The sequence below is a fragment of the Pteropus vampyrus genome, unplaced genomic scaffold (assembly GCF_000151845.1).
Source record: "Pteropus vampyrus isolate Shadow unplaced genomic scaffold, Pvam_2.0 Scaffold195, whole genome shotgun sequence".
NCBI classification, from domain to species: Eukaryota; Metazoa; Chordata; class Mammalia; order Chiroptera; family Pteropodidae; genus Pteropus; species Pteropus vampyrus.
Window position 1 is genome coordinate 214,719 of NW_011888976.1, and position 21,410 is coordinate 236,128.

General features: G+C 33.8%; 1 protein-coding gene across 5 annotated transcripts in view; it reads left to right on the top strand.

Moving 5' to 3' along the window:
• CUNH3orf67 (chromosome unknown C3orf67 homolog) overlaps window positions 1-21,410 on the top strand; it is a 213,627-nt gene that overhangs the window by 122,821 nt on the left and 69,396 nt on the right. For 4 of the 5 annotated variants that reach the window (XM_023537616.1, XM_011371753.2, XM_011371756.2 and 1 more), the window contains exons 8-12: window positions 7,590-7,726; window positions 8,390-8,552; window positions 9,945-10,061; window positions 11,203-11,325; window positions 13,650-13,951. In XM_023537616.1, coding sequence (XP_023393384.1) covers window positions 7,590-7,726; window positions 8,390-8,552; window positions 9,945-10,061; window positions 11,203-11,325; window positions 13,650-13,951 — 842 coding nt within the window. Of the gene's footprint in view, window positions 1-7,589; window positions 7,727-8,389; window positions 8,553-9,944; window positions 10,062-11,202; window positions 11,326-13,649; window positions 13,952-15,628; window positions 17,465-21,410 lie in introns of those variants that run through there. The other variant, XM_023537615.1, reaches the window with a different exon arrangement.

Below are 21,410 nucleotides of genomic sequence, written 5' to 3' on the forward strand. Positions count from 1 at the left end.
ACATAATTTGAGTAGGTAAGTACATTAAGCAACAAATCATCATCATCATTATCATTGTCTTTATTATCATCAACAATGTGTTTGAGTTTTTACTGTGTTCTAAGCACTAAACCCTTTCCATAGCGTATTAGTCAGGGTTCTCCAGAGAAACAGAATATATATAGAAAGAGAGACAGACAGACAGACAAAGACAGACTTAGTATAAGAAATTGGCTCACACATTTATGGAAACTGAGAAGTCTCAGAATCTTCATTCAATAAGCTGGAGACCCAGGAAAGTCAATGGTGTAGTTCTTGCCCGAGTCTGAACATTTTAAACCAGGAGAGCTGATGGTGCCAATTCCATTCAGAGAGTGGGAGAAGACCAATGTCCCAGCTCAAACAGTCAGGCAGAGAGATCAAATCTTCCCTTCCTCCACCTTTTTGTTCTATTCAGGCCCTCAATGGATTGGATGATGCCCACAGATATCGGTGGGGGCGGGGGGGGGGCAATCTGCTTTATTCAGGCTACTGATTCAAATGTTAATTTCGTCTAGAAACACGCTTGCAGTCACACTCCGAATAATATTTAATCTGGGTACCCAGTCAAGTTGACACATAAAATTAACCATTTCACATAACATATTCCATTAATCCTCTCACATACTTTTTTATGTAGAAACCATCATAATCTTTATTCTGTAGATGAGGAAACTGAAGCTTACAAAGATAAAGTAGTTAGTGAGTGGTAGAGCTGGGATGACCAGGCAGTCTGGTTTCAGAGATGCATTCTTAACTACTGACTCTATTATGCAATTTCTCTTTACTAGTTTTAAAGATTTTCCTCTAGGGTACCTTTCTGTTTTACAAGAAACTTCTATTTCCAAGCCCAAAAGATGGAAATTATCTACCAAAGACTTTATTATATATATAAGCTGTACTCTTTGTTCAAAATGGAAAATTTTCTTGAGATGATAAAATCATTTTCCTAAAAATGTTTCTTTAGTCATTAAGAGTAAAGAACAAAACTAAACTAACTAAAACTTTTTAATAAATTAAGATTTTTGTGAAGAATAATATCTTGTACTTTATTATTTTTTATCTTACTGATATATCTTACCTTTACACACAGATAGTGTTTTTACATTGTCAAAGTTCTACTCAAGTTCAGAGAAGAAAGATATATTCTAATTTTACTTTTTAACATTTTATTGCCTTTCAAAAATGTCTTAATCTTTTTATTTATGAGATAAGGTAAATACTGGTTTGAATTATTTGCAAAAGACTGATTTTACTCACCTATGAGCCTTTCCTACTTTAGTCATTTACCTACCTACTGTCTTTTCATCGTGTATCCAGGATTTAAAGACTAACAGTCCTCTAACTAGTCTAAAAAAAGTTTTTAACTAAAACTAATTTGTATAGGACATGCACTCTCAAATTAGCCAGAGTTCCCCCCACATTCTTCATGTGCCTGCTTGTCATATATGTGTTACCTGCTCGGCACTGAAACCACTTCAGTTTGTTCTTCCCTCAACCCAACACTTTCTTTCTTCTAAAAAAGGATATTATAGTATTGTGTTTTATACTTGACTCTTCACAAACCCCATTATTCTTCATCACATATATTAATTATCACACTTATGAAGTTTTTGTATTAATCTATATAATCAGTAATAGGCCACTTTTCAGATAGCGAAACAAAAGTTTTTAGTTAGATGGCTTCTCAACACTGCATAGAAAATAAATAGTGAATTAGGAAGAATCCTATGCAATGCCCTCCTGGGCCACCAAGGGCAGCATCATATGTGGGGAAAAGAAGGCACAAAGAGGCCTTGGGACACTTGGATTCTGAGCTCCCACTCTGTGTGGACAGATCTCTAAACATCGTGAGTCTTAGTTTTGTCAGCTGTGGAGATGGGATAATATCACACAAAGTGACTGGAAATTGCATAGAGATCATGTATGTATCATCATATCCGTCATCTTTTAGATCTCAAGTTGAATGTCATTTCTCTGACTCCAAAGACTAAATACAAGCCATCTGTAAAACACTTATAACCTTTGAATTTTTCTTTCCTAGATCTTATCACAGTTGTAATCATGTAGTTTACTTGCTTTAATATCTGTCTCCCCATGAGACTGTGAGCTCCTTGAAGGAGGTGATGTGTCCACCTTGTTTCCTGTCTTACAGTGCCTAGAGCAATGGCTGCCTAGAGTAGGTGCCCAGTCACTAATGGAAGAATGGGTGAATGAAGGAATAAATGATTGTGAATGGACTTTGCAAATTAAATGCTATTCAAAATGGAAGATATTGATATATTTACTAAGCATTTACTCCCTCCTAAGCACAGTATCTAGCATGTTACATACATGTTTCATATAATCTAACAAAAACATGACTTAAGTACTATTGTTATCCCAATTTTATGAATGAAGGTGAGGTTTCAGAAGGTTTAAGTACCTTGTCTAAAATAATATTGGTCTACTAGATCAGCCTTTCTTTTGGATTTTTGACATTCTTTGTAACAATGCACATATAATAAAAATTAATTCAAAGACTGGATTCTGGTAGCAAGTTTAATTCTGATTTGATTATTAGATAATAGACATAAGTCTCGAGCATGACCTCTCAATGATTAGGGTTGAAAATTCAGCAGGTTTTTCTGGTTAAGCTTTGAAAACCCTGCACCTTTAAATGACTACAATAATTACAACATTGTATCTTGAGACAAAAGAGTGTTTATTTTTCTAAAAGACAATTAGAGAGTAGACCCTCAGGTTTTATAGTCTAACTACAAAGGCATGTACCCCGCAGTAAAATAGCAAAATAATTAATGGTAACATCTCTGACCTACACCAAGTTCACTTTCCGCAAACTCAAGAAAATGAAACGCCTAGAGCATAACTTTAATCTAATCTTGATTTTAACCTTGTATTATGCATATTGATATCCACTCTTAAAAGAGCTCCTTTTAGAATTCAAAAGGTATGCATTTCTGCTTTTTATTAAGATTTTTCTCATTATAGAAATTTTGTTTCTTCTACTGTTTTTTAGAAACCAAAGGTCTAAATCACTTTTCCTTGTAAGTTTTAATTAGGACCCTATTATAGGAGATACGTAGCATGATACATGTTTATAGAGATAATTGTGACAATTAATATAATTATAAACAGAATTATTAAAGTGAAACAAGCTTTAAGAATGTGTGTGTTAATTGCATTAATAAGTTTAAAGAGATACTAAATAGTAGAGTATTGGTATACTTTGTGGGGAAAAAATCTACTAAAATTTGTAAAATTTTAAAAATAGATTTAAATTTAAATACACAGTGGTAGATTACTCTTTTTTAAAATCCTATAGTAGATCCTCTTTTAAAATACAGAATAACACCTAATTTTCTGTGATTTAGGAGATTATACATATCAGGTTTAGGTATGCCTCTAATAATCACTGGATATCCACTGCTAAGCAAGAAATCCCTCCAAGAAATTCAAAGTATTTAGGAATTTCAATTTTTTTAATTACTGTGAACTATCTGATATGTTCATTTTGCTAGAATTACAGCTGGAACTGTGTCGGTATGATTTTTTTTTTCATTTTTATCAAGGTATAAGTTACATATAACATATAATAGTTTCAGGTACATACTGTAATAATTTGATATGTGTATATATTGTGAAATGATCACCACATTAAGTCTAGTTAACATAGTTACGAAATATTTTTTTCTTGTGATAAGGACTTTTAAGATCTATTCTCTTAGCAGCTTCAAATATGCTTATAATATTAACTATAATCACCATGCTATACATTACATCGCACAACTTATTTATTTTATTTTAATTTGAAGTTTGTACCTTTTCAGTATGATTTTTTAAAATACTCCCCCCCCACACACACACACACACACAAAATTCTCCTTTTACTCTTGGATACCGTCCACAGTTTTGGTGAGATTTATTCATTGTCTGCCATGTTTTATGCTAGGTTCAGCAAATGAGAGTACATACAGTACCAAATAAATGGTCTTTCTACTCAAAGGAATTTAAATTAATTGTGTGTGGGGGGGTACTTAAATATAGATAAAGAATATGAGAAAATATCAAGTAAATTGCCACTGTCAGATATTTGAACAGAAAGATATGCCCATAGTCTCGTGGTTCCCATGACTGAAAAGAAAAACTCTTCTGGTACTGAAAATCTTGTCTAGGCCTATGCCATATCCCACACAGTTCCCTCAGTGGATATTTCTTTCTGGGGAAATCCACATTTGAAAACAAAATCAATAGTCTTGGATTTGTTCTACTAGTCATAAAAGGTACAAATGATGAGTCTATAATAGAGTTTTTCAATTGGCTTGGAATTTGAGTGTCATTTCTTTCTATTATCGACCCTGAGAGACTAACAGTGTTTTGTTGATTCCAAATGGATGGTTATAAAGACTAAAAAAATACAGATGCACACATAGCCAAGTCTATTTGCTAACACTACGAAATTTCACCTGTAACCCGGACAGGCACTTTATTGTGGTGCCATAGCACTGGCTACTGTTGAGAGCCACACCGTCTATGTAAATATCAAAGTCTTGGTCATTGTTAACCCTTCTTTCTCATTCCTCACATCATGGAAGTTGTCCAGTCCTGTTCAGTCTTCTTCCTCAATTTATACATAAAACCCTCAGATGGATTTTTCTTAAAATGAAATTCCAATTATACTTAGACCCATTACATTTAATGATTTATTTTTCCTTTTGATCCATTACATTTAATGATTTATTCATTTTGCTCAGCAAGGATTTATTATATGCCTACTCTGTGTCAGGCATGGAGCTAGGTGCTAGCAATTCAGGGGTAACAAAGCAGGCTACTACTGAGTTTTATCTACCAAAGCACACACTATCAGAGAAACCCAAATACATGTAAAAGTGCAATAATTCTGACCAGTTCTGGGATGGAAAGGTTATGGGAGTACCTATACTGGGGGAATTTCCCTAATCAGAAAAGTTCAGGAAAATTTGTCTGAGGTAGTAATACATGAGCTGAAACATAAAAGCCAAGAGGAAATGGAAGAGTCTTCTAGCCATGGGGAAGACTCTCTGTACAAATGCTCTGGTAGGCAAGGAGAACTGAGGAGGCCAGTCTGAGAGAGCAGAAAGTGAAAGGTGTAAGGTATGAACTAAATATAGAAAAAATGCAATTTTTTGCAGGTGATTTTAAGGGCTCTTTTCTTAACCCTAAGAGCAGCAGGAAAGCCATTAAAAAGTTTTAAGTGAGGAAATTGAATGACCCAATCAGATTTATGTTTGTATAAGACCACTCTGGCTGCATTTTGGAAAAGGCATGGCACAGAGGGCCAGAGTAGACATAGTAGATTGCTGGAGAGGCTTTGAAATCATCCAGGAGAGGGATGGTAGTAGCTTGGATGCAGTGCTGGCAGAGGAGGTAGGGAGAAGTGGATATAGATTAGATGTGGAGAGGACAGAGAGAGATGTCAAGAATGACATCTCGATTCTGACTTTTCAAACTGGATGGATTGTGGTACCACTCATTAAACCAAGTTTTCAGTTCCATCAGAGAGACCCTGGTCAAAAAGGCCACTGGATACAAAGAGTGTAGCTCAGAAGAGAACACCATGCTGGAGATAGAAATTAGGGACTCATCTGATATCCAAATCTGCCTTACAGTATCTTTCAAAATGATGGAAAATTTACCACCTCAACAACCAGACATGCTTTAATTAAATAAAGATGTTTCTTATGTTGGACTAAAAGCTTTTTGAAGTAAATTCTACTCATTAGTTCTGATTCTGCCCTTTGGACAAATGGAACCTCTCTCCTACATAATAGGGATTCAGGAATTTGAAGAAAACTAGAATTAGTACATCGCCTCACCACTTTGCAATCCACCTCAGATCTTTTGTCCAACACAAAATAAATAAATAAATAAAATCTTTCAGATCAATTCAGCAATCTAGCCCTTGCCCATCTCTTTAACTTCATCTATTACAAACCCAAAAACACCCAAAAAAACACCCATATACCCACACATATTACTTCCATTAAGATCTAAATATTAAGAGCTTCCTAAGCATGGTATATTTCCACGAACATTTGTGCCTTTTCTCATGCTGTCGCATAGGAGTGTTTTTTTAATTCTACCACATGTAAAATTGCAGCTCCATAGCAGAGGCTAATGAGACCAACTAGCTAACTATAGGAATCTTTTCAGGGGAATAAGTCAGACAGAAAGTGGCCATTAGCTCCTATGTGTCCAGAGCTATAGGACAAATGTGGACTCACTCAGAGACAACATAATTCAAGTTGGTCCTGTTTTGCAAATGGGACACAAGAGGTGGTTTTCTAAGTTGTGAGCAGTGTTTGGAGTTAAGAGCCACCACCCTCACCTGCTTTATTGATCACAGGAGGCTAACTGCAGCCACACAGAACCCCATAGTCCTGGTCGAATCAGGAGTTTCTGGGGCAGCCTTCCATATGGCCATTCAGAAACCCAGACTCTTTTAATCTACCTGCTGCTCTGGAGGCCTTCAAGTCCTTCACTGAATCTTCTGCATCTTGTCAAGAGATGAGGGAAGAGAGAGCCTAGGGGATCATACAGAAGGTTTTAGGGACCAGGAAGTGGTTTACACTTCTCACATTCCACTTCTTAGGTTTAATTAACCAGAACTCAAACACATGGCCCATAGAACTGAAAGGAAGGTTTACAAATGTAATTTAGCTGTGTTCCCGGAAGGCAAAGGCAGCAGGGTTTGATGAGCACACCTGCCTTATCCTAGAGGTGATACCATTTTATTCTTTCTCTCCCAAACCTTCAGTGATTCAGTATTAGCCTTTTAAGGATTTTTTCAGTGTAACCCTAGTTTAGAATAGTCTCTTAGCATTTTAAGGCTTTTTTCAATGTGACCTTAGTCTATCTTTTCAACTAAACTGGGAATTTCATTATTCCCCAAGTAAACCTTACCTTTTCACTCTTCTCTGCCTCTGTTCAAGCACTTTCTTCTGCTTAGGGTACCCTACATCTCTTATTCTTGAACACTTAGTCATCCAAGGTCCATTCGAGAGGTCACTAGTCTGCCTTATGTTGTAATTACCTGTTTACTTGTACTATCACCTCCCTTCAGGCTTCCTAAGAGCAAACAATATATCTTATCTATTTTGTGTCACTGACAGCCTCTAGGAAACGCCTGAGAGTGCTCAAGCAAACACTTTTTCAATTGAGTTGAATAGTTTTGTTTATTTAAATTATTTCCTTAAGAAAATAAGATGTATTTTTAGTAGTTTTTCTTGGTTTTTTGTTGTTGTTGTTGTTTTAGGGAAAACATCTGTGGTAATAAGTCTGAAATGATAGCAGGCTTGTTAAATGATAGCGGAACTTGTTAAAATTATAGATTTCTCCCCACCCCCAAGATTCTAATTCTATAGATCTGATATATCTGATATTGGACCCCAGGCTCTCTGCATTTTTAATAAGTGTTCAGGGGGAGAGGAAATTCAGATCGTATGACACCTGGACTGTACTTTCATAAATATTGCAACACGATGTCATTACACCCATTAATGAACTATTATTACCTTCCTTTAACAAAACAGATCAGTTCATTAACAGAGGAACAGGTAGTGTGCGGAACAGTAAAATTCAAGATGTTTGTCATATCGCCTTTGGATCCAAAGTTCTTGGACCACCTCCACTCTCTGGCAGAAGAAATAACATGAGGCTATCCAGTGAGGTAGGAGCAAGGTTTGAAGAGCTTATCTACACATGAGTGGCATGGGAAGGGAAGGGTTTTTTTTCTCCCTTACTGTGAGGGGAGAAAAGAGGGAAAGAGATACATGCCAAAATCAGAAGGCTTGAATAAATTTTGAACAGAAATTTTGGATTTTAAAAGACCTCAAAATTGTTTCCTTTTTTGTCATGTCAACACAATTAACAATTCTCAATATTCTTTTCTTTAAATGTGTTTACAGAACTTAAAGGTAAATATATATGAGCACATTTTGTGGTCTTTTCAAGGAGTTAGATAATCGCCAGATACCTTACAATGAACAGGTTTTCAAATGTTATATTTTAATTTTTAATTTCCTCTGAATTTCTGACATACACAGTGATAATTTTCAATTCAACTCCTACCTACTAATGATAGAGTGTAACAAATAAGCACATTTTAATTTATGTGTCTAGGAGACATGTCTTCTGTTTTATCTTACATTACTTTTCTCCTTTCTAATTTTCTACCATAATTTACCTCTTCACCAATTTTTTAACCTCGTTTCCTCTCATTTTTTAACCCTCATTCTTTATCCAAATATTATTTTTTTCTATGTAGATTCTATAGGAAATACATGCAATTTCTTTATTTTAAAATGTGCAGAATAATTCCTTTTTCTTATAGACAATGAGATCCATTGGGTCCAAAAATAACCGATCGTGCCAGCTGTCCACAGGAGAGAAGTGTGTTAACAGTGTGGAAATGTCAACCTTGCTGATATCTGAGACTGAGCAGCAAAGAGATAAAGAAAATATTTGCCAAACAAAGCAGACTGTACCTATTCATGGTAAGAAAGAATTATGCATAATGAATGATGGCTAATGAAAATAGCGACAGTGTTCTTGTTAAGATAAATCTGAAGTTATATTCGTGACTAGATCTTAAGTCCAAAGGATTACTTAAAAATGAAAAGTGTGGTACATATTGAAATGTGTTTAGAATTCATATGTATATACACACACTTACATAATCTTCTGGAATCTATCATCCTATTCTATTATTTCAAATTCCTTTAGTACCCTGTGTTTTTACTTTATGATGACTGGTGAGGAAATAATATAGCATCCTCTTACCACTATATTTTAGAAACTCCGTCTACATTTTAAGTTTTCTTAACTTAATTTTATCTTATAATTAATCTTTCCCATTTGTAAAGTGCTCTTTGTTTTCTCTCACCTGTTGGTGAAGAAAAGACTTTGTCCCATTTTATAGATTGAGAGTTCAAGGTTAACAGAGAGATAAAGTGGTTTGTTGTCTGTAATCATTGGAGAGAATCAAGACTAGAGAACCCAGGGCTTGCCACTCCCTTTCAGTTTTTCCATTCTTACCTGTCTGGCTTTCCTGAGAGTTGAAATGGGGCAGGCATTTGGGTTCATGTTTTTTTATTTAGAAATTCATGAGCACTACTACACTTTACATCTTCCATGGAGTATAAAACTGAGATAAAGAAATGAATAACACAGATACTCAGTACCGGCCTAACCACTATCTGTGAGACTTGGATCAAGTTTCTTAACCCCTATAAGTCTCAGTTTCCTCATCTAAAATGGGGACACAATTACTACTGGCACTAGTAGTAGTGATACATAACAGCCGCTTCAAAGGTCATTATGAAGATTCAGTGAGAAAAAATGAGTCAAGTACATCATATTGTGCCAAAAAATTAGGCATTCAGTAAATATTAAGTACTACTATGCATATTATTATTATTATGGTATTAAATTATATGTAAGAATTCTTCAGGTTTGATATTAGTTGTCCAGAGTTCTTTTGGAAACTACCCTCTAAGTTCTTGTTGCATCATACTTAACTATGCTTCCTCTTTTTAAGAAAGAAAGAAAATTTCTGGATTGGCTGTCAGTTTCATTTTTTATATTTTTAATATAGCATGTTGCACGATTAACATTAATCAAATTACTTGTAGCTCTCTATAAGGTTATATTACGTGAATAAAATGTATTAGTAATTTTGAAAGCCGTAATATTGGAAAACCTTAATATTGGAATAGGAATAAATACCTGTTTTCTGTAAAGGAATAAGTTTTTGATATAACTTTACATAATGTCAAAATGATACATGAACATTCTCATTATAGCTATAATTATGCTTACTGAATTATTTCAAACCATATAGTACTTTCTGTTCTGACTTTCTGTTCTTTGATACGAAAATGTACCAGCCAATCTGCATATTATGCATCCGCATCCCCCTCAAGAACCATCAGCAGATAAGAATAATAACAGGAGAAGATTACGGTTAAAAAGCACCAGCAGAGAAAGGACAGAGACACCCAGCGGTATGGCACTGATTAAACACTATCTTTATATTATCTGTATATTACTCAGAGCAATGAGATCTCTTTCTGCAGGTTGTAAATTTCAAAGGATTATGAACCAATTCATTTAAAATATAAATGTCTGTTCTATAGGGATTATGGAAATCAAATTTTCTGCAAAAGAATTGCTCTAAAACCTTAACAGAGATTTGCTGGATTAAATAGACAGCACCACAGAAATAAAGGACTCCCAACTTCTACTTTCAAAGGCTGAATAAGTTTAAATTATTGTTTTTAAAAAATGGCCCAAATTTGATAGAGGAAGTTCCTGCCTGCAGACTTTATTAAAATTGAACTTAACTCATAATTTTTTATGTTTCATTTATATTTCTTCCTTTTAAATTAGGCTCTTTCAGATTGGTTTTATGTTTGCTGTCTCTCCCTTTGGACTTCTTCCCATCTGATATAATGTAGGATATAATTTCAACCATTTGCAACCAGAAAAACATTAGACAAATATAGGTGACTATTAAGTTATTCTTTTAAGTAATGGATTTCAGGCATATATGTGTAGGTTTGTATACACATGCATTTCCCTAATCAAGCCTAGAATGTACCATGTACATATATGTTCACAAAATTTCTCAAAAATGTAGGATTCGTGGGTAAGCCAAAATTCAGCTTGCTAGGTTTCATGTTATTTTTATAAAGTAGTAGGTAGAAAATTAATTGTGCAGTAATGCCTGTGCCCATTTCCTTAAGGCACTGCAGGAACAAACTTGGTTTAAAAGAGTTAAATTCAGTAAGAATTGTTATTTAAAGAAAACATACTTCATTTTACATGGAACCAAAGAAAAAAGTATAAGACTCTTTAAAAATTATATGGGTTTTGGAATTCTTTTTATTGCATATTTTAAAACTTAAATCTAAAATGTCCTCATGCAGATATCCAGGAATTTTAAGATGAACGTCCACAAAAATGCAGCTGACTTTCTCTGAAAACATTCTGCTAGGGGAAAAAAAAAAAGCCTGTATATAATCTATAGCGTCACCTCTAACTCGCCTTACAATACTATAGAAAAGTATACCAAATTAATACCATTCTTCGAAAATCAATTTTTATATTTAAAAAATATAGTGGAAAATATTTATTCTAATTAAGGCAGTTCTTCAGGAAATAACAGGAATAAAGATAAAGCAACAAGTGCCCTCACCACTGTGTCCCATCAAAGAACAGAGACATCGAACCCCAGCATTCCAGAACCTCAGTCTTCTGATCAAGCAGGTTTGCATGTTTCCATAATTGTTAATAATAAGATATAAATATGTTAAATATATCAAACCGATTCATTTTGAAAAGTCGTGATGCAGTCATCTGCTAAAATCTATCATTTTTTGTAAATCTCCTTTTAACCTCAATTTTATGTCAAACTTTAGTGGATGAAAGAGAATTTTTATTTTCAAGGTTTAATGCATCAGTTTTCTGTTAGAATGAAAGTTTAAAATTTTAAAATTTTCACATGACATTGTCACCCCTCCCCAGAAATTATCTATTGTTGCATTTCTCCAGTCCTCTTTAAAATGGAGAAGGTTAGATTATAGAGCATTGAGTCCATCAACATATCTTGCCTAGCAGGTGCGTAATACTTTTACAAAAGCAAATTATTTTTGAGCAAGGAAAAAAGAAAAATAAATTAAAATTGTTTGTAATTTGTCAGTCTTATTTATGCAATGCTGAAACCTTCATTAAAATGTTAGGCACAATTAGTGTCTCTAGCATAAATCTGACTGTGTAGAAAAACTAATTAGATGTTTAGGTGATCATTCTTGCATTTATCTTGTTTGCTGCAATATTGTGATTACACAGTAATTTACATATTTTCTTTAGAAAACACACCAAATTATTCATTACAATTGATATGGAAATATTTGAAGTAAAACTACAAATTCCAAAAAAGCATGTGGTAGTGAGATAATTAGAGTTCTTTTGGAGTAAAATCACTCCTTTTACTTTAACTTATTGACAGTTAATATGTTTGGCAATAGGTCATATGAGTTTAATTACATAATGAAAATTTCCATATCTTTTCCTTCAATTTTTTTTTTACATATCCATGAACATAATGCAACACATTGGTTTCAAAATCTTTCCAACCTCTTTTAAAGCACCTACTTTGTTTGCAAAGCACCTGCTATGTGTTTTAGCACCACACAAAAGGGTTTGTTATCCAAAAGAGGACAGTTCAGTGAAATCTATTTATTTCACCTGCTCACAGCTACATTGACTTAGGATCCTCCCCATCCCCTATCCAGGTGGTTAGATGAAGTAGATTCAGCCTGCCATTGGCCATTTATCTACAGACTCTGTCTATGAAAATATGCAAGCCTTGTCCCTAATAGATTTTGTCTAAGAAATGTACATTTATTGCCCTTTTATAGGCAAGTTATGCTACATAATGATAGTCTTAGTTTAAGAAACAGATGAATACAGTTGTGATGAACACAATTTTATTTGTGCATCAGTGTTATTCGTTGTTTATGCTTTCATAGTATAGGCTTTAGAGTTTCAAGTCGTCAGATCTTATATATCTCTTGAATACTTTTCTTGTAATAATAATAATAATAGTATTCAAGAGTCCAGGGTAGAATTACCAGGTCCACATTGTGGTTCTACAGAACACAGATTCTTATAAGATTTTTCACCAGTGATATAATGCAGCAAAAAGTAAGTTTCAGGAGAAATAGACTAAATTGAGAAAATGTTCAACTTTTTTCTGCTGTCATTATAAAGAAAGTAAGCATGCTTTTAATAATATTATACAGATTTGTCATTTCCAATTTACCTGGATCGTAGTTATAAAATCTACCTCAATGTTGAAAGGATTATAATTTTTTAAGTTTTTATAAAAATGTATCTCAGTGGTAGTATACAGTATTTTTAAAGAAAATGATGCTATGCAAAAAAAAAATTCATATCAAAACATGCTCTACTAATATTAAACATAAAGATCTTTTTCACAGCAGAATTCACCAGTCACATTAACAAATATTTCTGTGGATTTACTACTGAAAAGTCTACTCTATTTAGTCTGTGACTTATCTTGTTCGAATCAGTAGAATGAACAAAAAAGACTGTCAACCTTTTCATGGTTTCCTCTCCTCTGTGATTTATAATCCAAACAATGCCCGGATACGTTGTTTAAAGAAGCTTATTTGTTAAGTACTCTGTCCTCCTATAGTTAAAAGAAAATGTTAGTAAGTCAAACCCTTTCAAATTTGGAAGATTTTCTCCCTATGGAATGTCAGATTAATGAGACTGTACTGTAAAGAACTTGCTGCAAGACAGGTGATAATTATTGCAGACTTATAAATTTCCTGGTCAGTGTTTCAACTCAGATGGTGAGCAAGTGCACGTGAGTTGCCCATAGTTATAGGCACTGATCTATGGGTCACATGTTTGGCAGATTACAAGATGGTGGATAAATTGGCTTCCTTGGCTTCTGCATTATTTAATACATCTCTGTTTCAACAAGAAGAAATAAGACTACCTGCCTAAAATAATACTTATGGAACACTCCTCTAATTTTTGTCCTCTTTTCCAAATGTCAGATGAATGGATATTTCCCCATTCAGTGGCCAGCAGACAGTCTCTACTTCTGGATGATGACTCCTGCCACACTTCACACCTGTGGCTAGAAGCCAGCAAGGAAAGCGAACATGACCAGCAGGCAGAGGAAACTCAGATTGTTCCAAAGGATATTTTCACTTTTTCATCAAGACCACGATCAGCACCCCATGGAAAGACTCAGACTATGTCCCCAGAGGGGTGCCCATTTACTTCAGATCTAAAAGAGGATACCAGTGTGACCCAATTGGAGGATGATTTTTATGGCGGTGACAGCAGCGAAGAGGTACACTGCTTGATAAGTGAAATAGTTTTAAAGCACAGTTGTTCCATTAGCTCTAATAAGCACTAAAAGTAGTTGAAATGAAAGAGGGGAAATCAACTGCTATTGGAAATCAACTGCTATTAATAAAAACGCAGCAGATTGCAATGTCAGTCAACAGTTGCCTCAGGTTGTTATGGTAACTCTAAATTGCTGCCTTCTTTTTATTAACTGTCAGCCGATTTCATTTTTAATTATAGAAACCAGTTTTTGGTTTGTTTTTGTCTTTTCATTTTAATCTTTGTCTCATAGAATGAGAAATAATATGCAGTTTAGTTTTATGATAGCAAAACCAGTTAAACATCAGGAAGACATTGTTCTAGATCTCTGGGGAACTGGTGTTGCAGTTGCTAAGCATTCTGAGTTGACAGTTTTCTGGCGTCCTTAGTGCCCTGCCATCTTTTCACCTTAGATCTATTAGGACTCATTATTTTCCATATGGTCCCAGAATTTTAAAGAGTTATGCCAATTAAAGTTTAGATAATGAATCATGGATTAGTTCTAGGACTTGCCTTACAAGAAATTTTTTGTTTATAATTATTTAGAATATAAATATATCTTATAAATTAAAATCATAAAAAGTAAGATCATAATATGTTTTTAAAACTTATTAAAAATCAAATTGAATATAGTTCCGAAGCATTTATTTAATACTTAATACATTATGATAATTCTTCCCTATATGAAATGAAATTATTTGTGAAATTTCTTTAGCTTTATTCCTTAATGATAAGCATTAACATTTTCTAGAAAAAGGAATTTTGAAAGCAGATTAAAGTCAAGTTATGGTTTAATAAAATTATACAAGTCATTTCTTTGTAGAAATTATAGAAATAATTAGAAAAATTTGTTGTGCATGCTTACACAACTTTGACTTAATAGTAATAAGTGATCAAGAATCCCCCTTTGGACAGTGGGATATAGATTAAACCCATAGCTCCTACCTTCAGAGCCAATCGCGAATATGGTGAGATTGTTCAAGCAGTGATTATGGGTTTTTGCAACTTTTAATAAGTTTCTGTAGCAAAGTGCATGAGGAAATCCTTTTTTCATAATATCCTTGCTTCTGAGTGTGATGAAACTATTAGTCTTAACAAACATAAACCTACTAAAAACGCTTTTGCACATAAATAGTCCATTTGATGCCAGCATTTTAAATATTGCTGTGGACATCTTTGTCTTTTGCCTTGAATAACCTCAAGCTATGAAACTATAAAATGGACATTTGTCTTCAGTATCTAGTATTGTTCCCACCCCAGCTGTCAATTTCTCTACAATATTAATTGGCTAATATGATAAATTAATTCATACCATTTCATTAATGGGAGAGTCCCATTCTCTTCCCCTCTGCACAGCACCATTGTTCTTACCTAACTGAAAAGAATTACTATGATGGTAGAAATGGTAGTTCTCTGGAAAACTTTGAGGGAAGTACTATGGGGAAACCACCTTTCAAATAACATCATGTGAGGAATTTACCACTTCCATCTATACAAAGGATAAGCCTTGAAAAGAAACAATAGAGTTTCATAGGGAAATGGAGAATACTAGTTCTGAATATTTTAATTTGTTATTACTTTATGAGCTTTCTTTTGCTACTAGCTACTCTGCTTGTGACATCCTTCAACATTTATTATGCAGGCATATACTTATTACCAACTACATAAAATTTACAATGAATTCATCATGCATTACCCAAGCTCTAACCGGCATAGCTATCTGGTCACTCCTGTGCCATGACCATCAGAATGACCAGTAGCATATGGCTAGAGTCTGCAGTGGGATCATCTCATTGCTAACACCTGCCCTGGCCTACTTTTATTTAGAGCCCACTAAGAATGGCAGCCAAAGAGTGTGACAGAAGCCTCACCATATCATGCAGCTTTGAAGTTTGCTGTTAGAGGCAATAACAAGATACAAATAAAATGCAAAAATATGACCAACAAAAATGCTGGGCTGTATTTAAACAAGCCCTAGAATTTATAACGTTCACTTCTTTATCAAATTGGTGTGTTTGGGGATTTTTTTGTAAATTATTTCCTGTAGGATTACTTCTCCTGTTTATTAATTATATAAGTCAATGGGAAATTGGATTACAAATTTAAATAAAATGTTTATTTACATATAGTCTTTGAAGGAAAACAAGTTAGTTAAAACATCCTTACTATTCGTTACATTATTTTAGAATGTTATATCCTTAGAGCAACATAATTATCCTTAAAGAAAACATAATGTTATGTTATAAATAATGGTGCACGAATGAATGATAATTTCATGACTTATACTTGAAGTTTATAACTTGTAGTTAAAAGACTTTATTTGATGTTAGACCATTGAGTATTTTTAAAGGGAAATTAGATGTATTCAGTAGCATATAAACTAGGAAAAATTAAAACATGTTATCATGATAGAGGAAAAGCACACTTAATAGTAAAGGCTCATTAAAATAAGCTTTAAGTGATATATTGTCTTTGTCATATAAGTTGTTAATAATTAATTCACATCTGAGATCTTCATTAGTGTGAGAGCCTCAAAAGTATAAAATTTTTTTGTATGTGCCCTTGACTTAGTCTTTGCTTTGCTATGTATTTTATTCCTTAGGCAGTCGTATACACTAGTATGCCTGATAATTAATTTTGAAGTTGTACATCTTATTTAGAAAGCACAATATGAAAATATATTTTGTGGAGAGCTATAAAATCAAGACTGCCATGTAAAATGCATTATCTTAGGAAAGCTATCAAAACAGTGCATTTCACACTGTTGCAGCATCTGAAAGAAAAAAAAAAGCATGATACTGTATGGTTTCTGTTTCGTATCTTATGCCATTATATTTAATGTGGCTTCTAGTATATACATCTGGTTTGCAACTTGAAATAGTTAGCTTTATATTAATATTTTATTACTCCTCTAATTTAATTTTCATTTAGAAATACTGTAATTTTTTTCCCCCAAGCTCTGGCTGTGTATCACATACTGAAGCAGGTATTTGCAAGGACAGGTAATTTGTCTCGTATAACAGTCCAAATTGGAACATTTGAGCCAAACGTTATCCATATTTGGATATGAATAATGTGAACTGACTACCTATAATTTTGAAATTAGCTAGGAAGCTTCCAGATCTTCTCTCCATCTAACTCTTTGGAGGCTTATAATTACAAAATTACAAACAACCGATTGAAAGGACCGTTTTAATCCTTCCTCTCAGCTTTTCTGGGTATTGTTGCTTTCAAGATATCAGTAGTTAAGTTATTTCATTTTTTTCTTCCTGATAGCATATATTTCTGGGTTATACTATAAACCATTCACCCCTACATATTTAACTAATGATTTTGTTTTACTTTCTCACACACACTTACATACATACAATAGAAAAGATATTTACATGAAGCTGCTTATATTTCTATGTAGCCTTTAAAAAAACTTTTAAATGTCAATTTATGTGTTGGAAAAAATATAGAAGGACTTTATTTTTAATATCTTGCCTCGCGTTTTTATTCTTGTGTATTATGAATTACAACATAACATACTATCTAAACCTGCCAGGCATATTTAATATTATTCTGTGCGAGTAATTCTTTTAGGCTGTTCACATCTATGTGTCTTTATTGTTATCTTTTAAAGCTCTGTTCTTCTCTGAAAAACTCAGACCCCTTGGTTCCTGTGACTTGGCTCTTCATTGTTATATAGGTAGATAAAGACAATTCTGAAATTCTGACTGCTTAGAATAATATTCTACATCTTTAAAGTGTTATCAGTTAAAATAGCATGAAGCCTACCTTATAGAAAAATACATTTTTGTCTTGAACAATTAAAGAAGCCTCATCGTTTTTTCCAAATATTTATGTGATGATGTTTGCCCATCCCATACAGTACCTAAAATGTAACATCATTGGCTACAGGTAAAGATGTTTATAAAAATAATTTCCCGACACCTTTTAATATCAAGCATGCTGCAGGTTAGTTGCTTGTTAAAAAGTCACATCTTCCTTTCATTTTATTTGTTTATAAACTAATAAAATGCATTATAAGACACCACTATCAATTATCTTTGTGACCCGGAGAAAACTATATTACTTTAATAGTTTCCTATAAGATTCAAGAGGTAGAGAAGTAGAAATACTTCTTGGATGGTTGTTCGTGAGGACATTTAAGATACATTTGGATGGTCAATCTTGTTATCATCAAAGAAGAAATGATTTTTTCATTCTATTATAACTAATATCTTTAGCTATATTTGTGCAAATAACTGTGCTCTTTAGTTGACATTAGAAATACATACCTATATCATCCTCTGTTGCCTGCTACTCCAACTAAAAGGTGCTGTCAGTTCACACATTTAGTTACTAAAACATTGGATAAAAGTAAAAACCCCTGCTGACTCAATCTCAATTACAAATTCAAAACTGCCATCAAAGTGTGTTTGGAATACTGCAGATGTGTTTTGTTACAGAAGTTTTAAGAATGTTATATAAGACATTATTCACAGTGGACTGAATTTAAAAAGCAATTGAAATATAAATAAATATGATCATCCACTTTTACAAAGGCTAAAACAGGATTCTATCCTGACTCACTCAGCATTAAAGTTGTAATAAAAAGAGCCTGGGTCCCATCTGCTCCAAGTAGATGACCCTCAAGAGTCATTAAAATTATCTTTTTAAATTACAGCTCAGCAAGAGCAATCCATTTTGTGCATGGAGAACTTATTGTCCAAATGCCCATCTGCATGTCCTTTTAAGAAATGTAGTTCAACAGAGGAAGTGCTGGCTCCTTGGGGAAATCATTCTCATCTTCAGCGTGCATATGCTGTGCTACAGTTAATCAGGCAAATTCTATTGATGCTCCTGGCACTGGGGTGTGATTGAATATTTAACAAACAAATGTTTCTGAGCCCAGAAGACAAACAGTTCAAGAGATTTGGGACTTTTTAAAAAATATATATTAAGTTAAATCAAAAGCGTTTTGTATTTGTTCTTCTGAAAACCAGATGAACAGATAATTGGAATGTAAAAATACCTTGACAATTTCTTTACTACTCTGACAAATTATATGCAATTGCTATACAGGTTTTCAGTAGCTAAATCACAAACCAAAGGGGAAAAAGTGGTCGTTTTTCAATCAGATCATAGAAAGCTAACTTCTTATGCATATAACAAATGTATGTTATATAGCAAAAATTAAAACAAAAACATGTTAAGCTCAAATAAGTTACATAGGTGAGGTCAGTAAACATTATCTATACCCATATCATCTATTTTAGTAGGGAAAAAGCATTACTAAAGAAAGGAATATGTTTGCCAGTGCACCACTCCTAGTAAATACTATATGATTTTTTTATTCTCCATTTATTTCCTCTCTAAAAGAGAGACTGACCCAAGTTAAATCAAAATATTAGTCTCATATGTCATCCTTCCTCTCTCATTTATTCTAATTCTCCTTTCAGAATTTGGAATAAACCAGATTTAGTGTTCTGAGGCAACCAAAGTAAGCAAGCCTTTTGTACTTTATCCAGATTCTCCAGTTATTTGTGTTTTCCATATATTCAAAATAGCATGGAAACATATTCCCATGGTAATGCAATACAACCGAGAGAATGCTCATCAGGGAACACAGCTAAATCTGTCCACTTCTTGGCCCATCTTCACTTCTTGGCCCATCACATTAGAAAAAATGTGAGATGAATGTCCATATACATACTAATGAATATTTCTATGTATGTAATCACTGCTCATACCGAGCAAAAAGAAATATTTTACACCTAAGTAAACTACTGGAAGGAAGAAAAGGCTATACTCTACCTCACCACAGGTGGAAAAATTGACTTCCTATCAAACAAATTGATTTTTTAAAGTGTTTTTTAAATGATGTAGCAAACATCTGGTTTTCCATGCATTCCTCTAAATTCTAATAAGAGAACATCTGAAGCTCTTAAAATGACATTTACTACCTTCTACCTTATGAAATTATTACCTTCGTAGGTGTCTATCTCCGTTATTAGACTCTGTACTTCTTGAGGTTTGGTGTCCATGTTCTTCTTATCTGTGTATCTTAAGTAGTGCCTAGAAGATGCTTTACACATAGCAGAAGCTTAATAAATATTTATTGAACTAATGTTTATCACAAAAGATTTTAATTTCTGTCTATGTCATATACAAAATGTAATCCCAGAATGATCCATAGATTTGGGCCCAAAGAGTCATACCTTTTCTACTTAACCAGCCTATATTTAGAGCCAATCTGTTTTAAATCCACAGTATATGTCTTTATTTTTTATTATGAAAATATGATGGAAATGAATAAGTAGAGAGTCTTTTGGTCTCAGAAATTCCACTGCCAATTAGTAAATTAAACTTGAATTAAAAAAAAAAAATTGTTGGCAAATACAGAGCACTGTGTAGCAGCCAGATTCAAATAAAAAAAAAAAAATCAATCCTAGTTCCACTAGTTCCACCAGTACCTTCCTAGAACTAAGGCTTGGAGAATGTTTATATTTGCTGTTTACCTTCTCTAAACAAGACTAAACTTTTCTTCTTTTTTTATCTCTATGAAACAAAATTTGAAAGTGTCACCACTCCATTCCCTTGTAGTTTAGAACACCAGGCATTTTTTAGATCTCTGGATCTCTTTCTAGCCTTCTGCCTGGAGGCAAGATTTTTCAACCACATGAATATCCTCTGGGTTCCCAGAATGGTATTAAGGGACAGGCTCACTCAGAAAGTGGTGTATAGCAGAGAGGGTTGCCCAATGCCCACAGTACTGTTGAAAGTGCAGAAATATCCTCACTTATCTTATGTTTTCACTTTAGACATAAAATAAGGGCCGATGGATTGATACCCACTCACCATCTTTTCTTTATCCTATCTGGGACTCTGAAAAATAAGTTTCACTATCATTTATAAAGAAATGTATGATCAGAAGATCAAGCCAGCATAGACAAAGAAAATTTAGGCCCAGAATGAGTACCAAAAAAAAATGTTGATAAAAGATCCTTAGACACTCTGCAGATTTCATTCTTTTCTACAGGTAGGCAAGCTATTTTCTAGGAGAGGTTCTAAGACCTGAGTGTACCTTTCTTGATAGCCCTGTTGTCTGCTAATCCTACCTACTTCCTATAAGAAGGGAAAATTATAACATGACAGGATCAGGGATCTCAGACTCCATGTAAGAGCTTTCCAGAGTCATTAAGTACAACATACTCTGCCTCCTACAGAACTCTCAAGTCAGCCCGGCCTCTCCATCATCACCACCATTGCTTTAACACAGCCACCTCACTATTTCTAATCATAGTAACTTAATCATCTCCTAATTGGCCTCCTTTTCTACTATCTCCATAGATACTCTAGACACTCCAGAAACAATAGTAACACAATCCCAAGTCTTCTATTTTATGCCATTGTGGCATTTCCCTATATCAAATTAC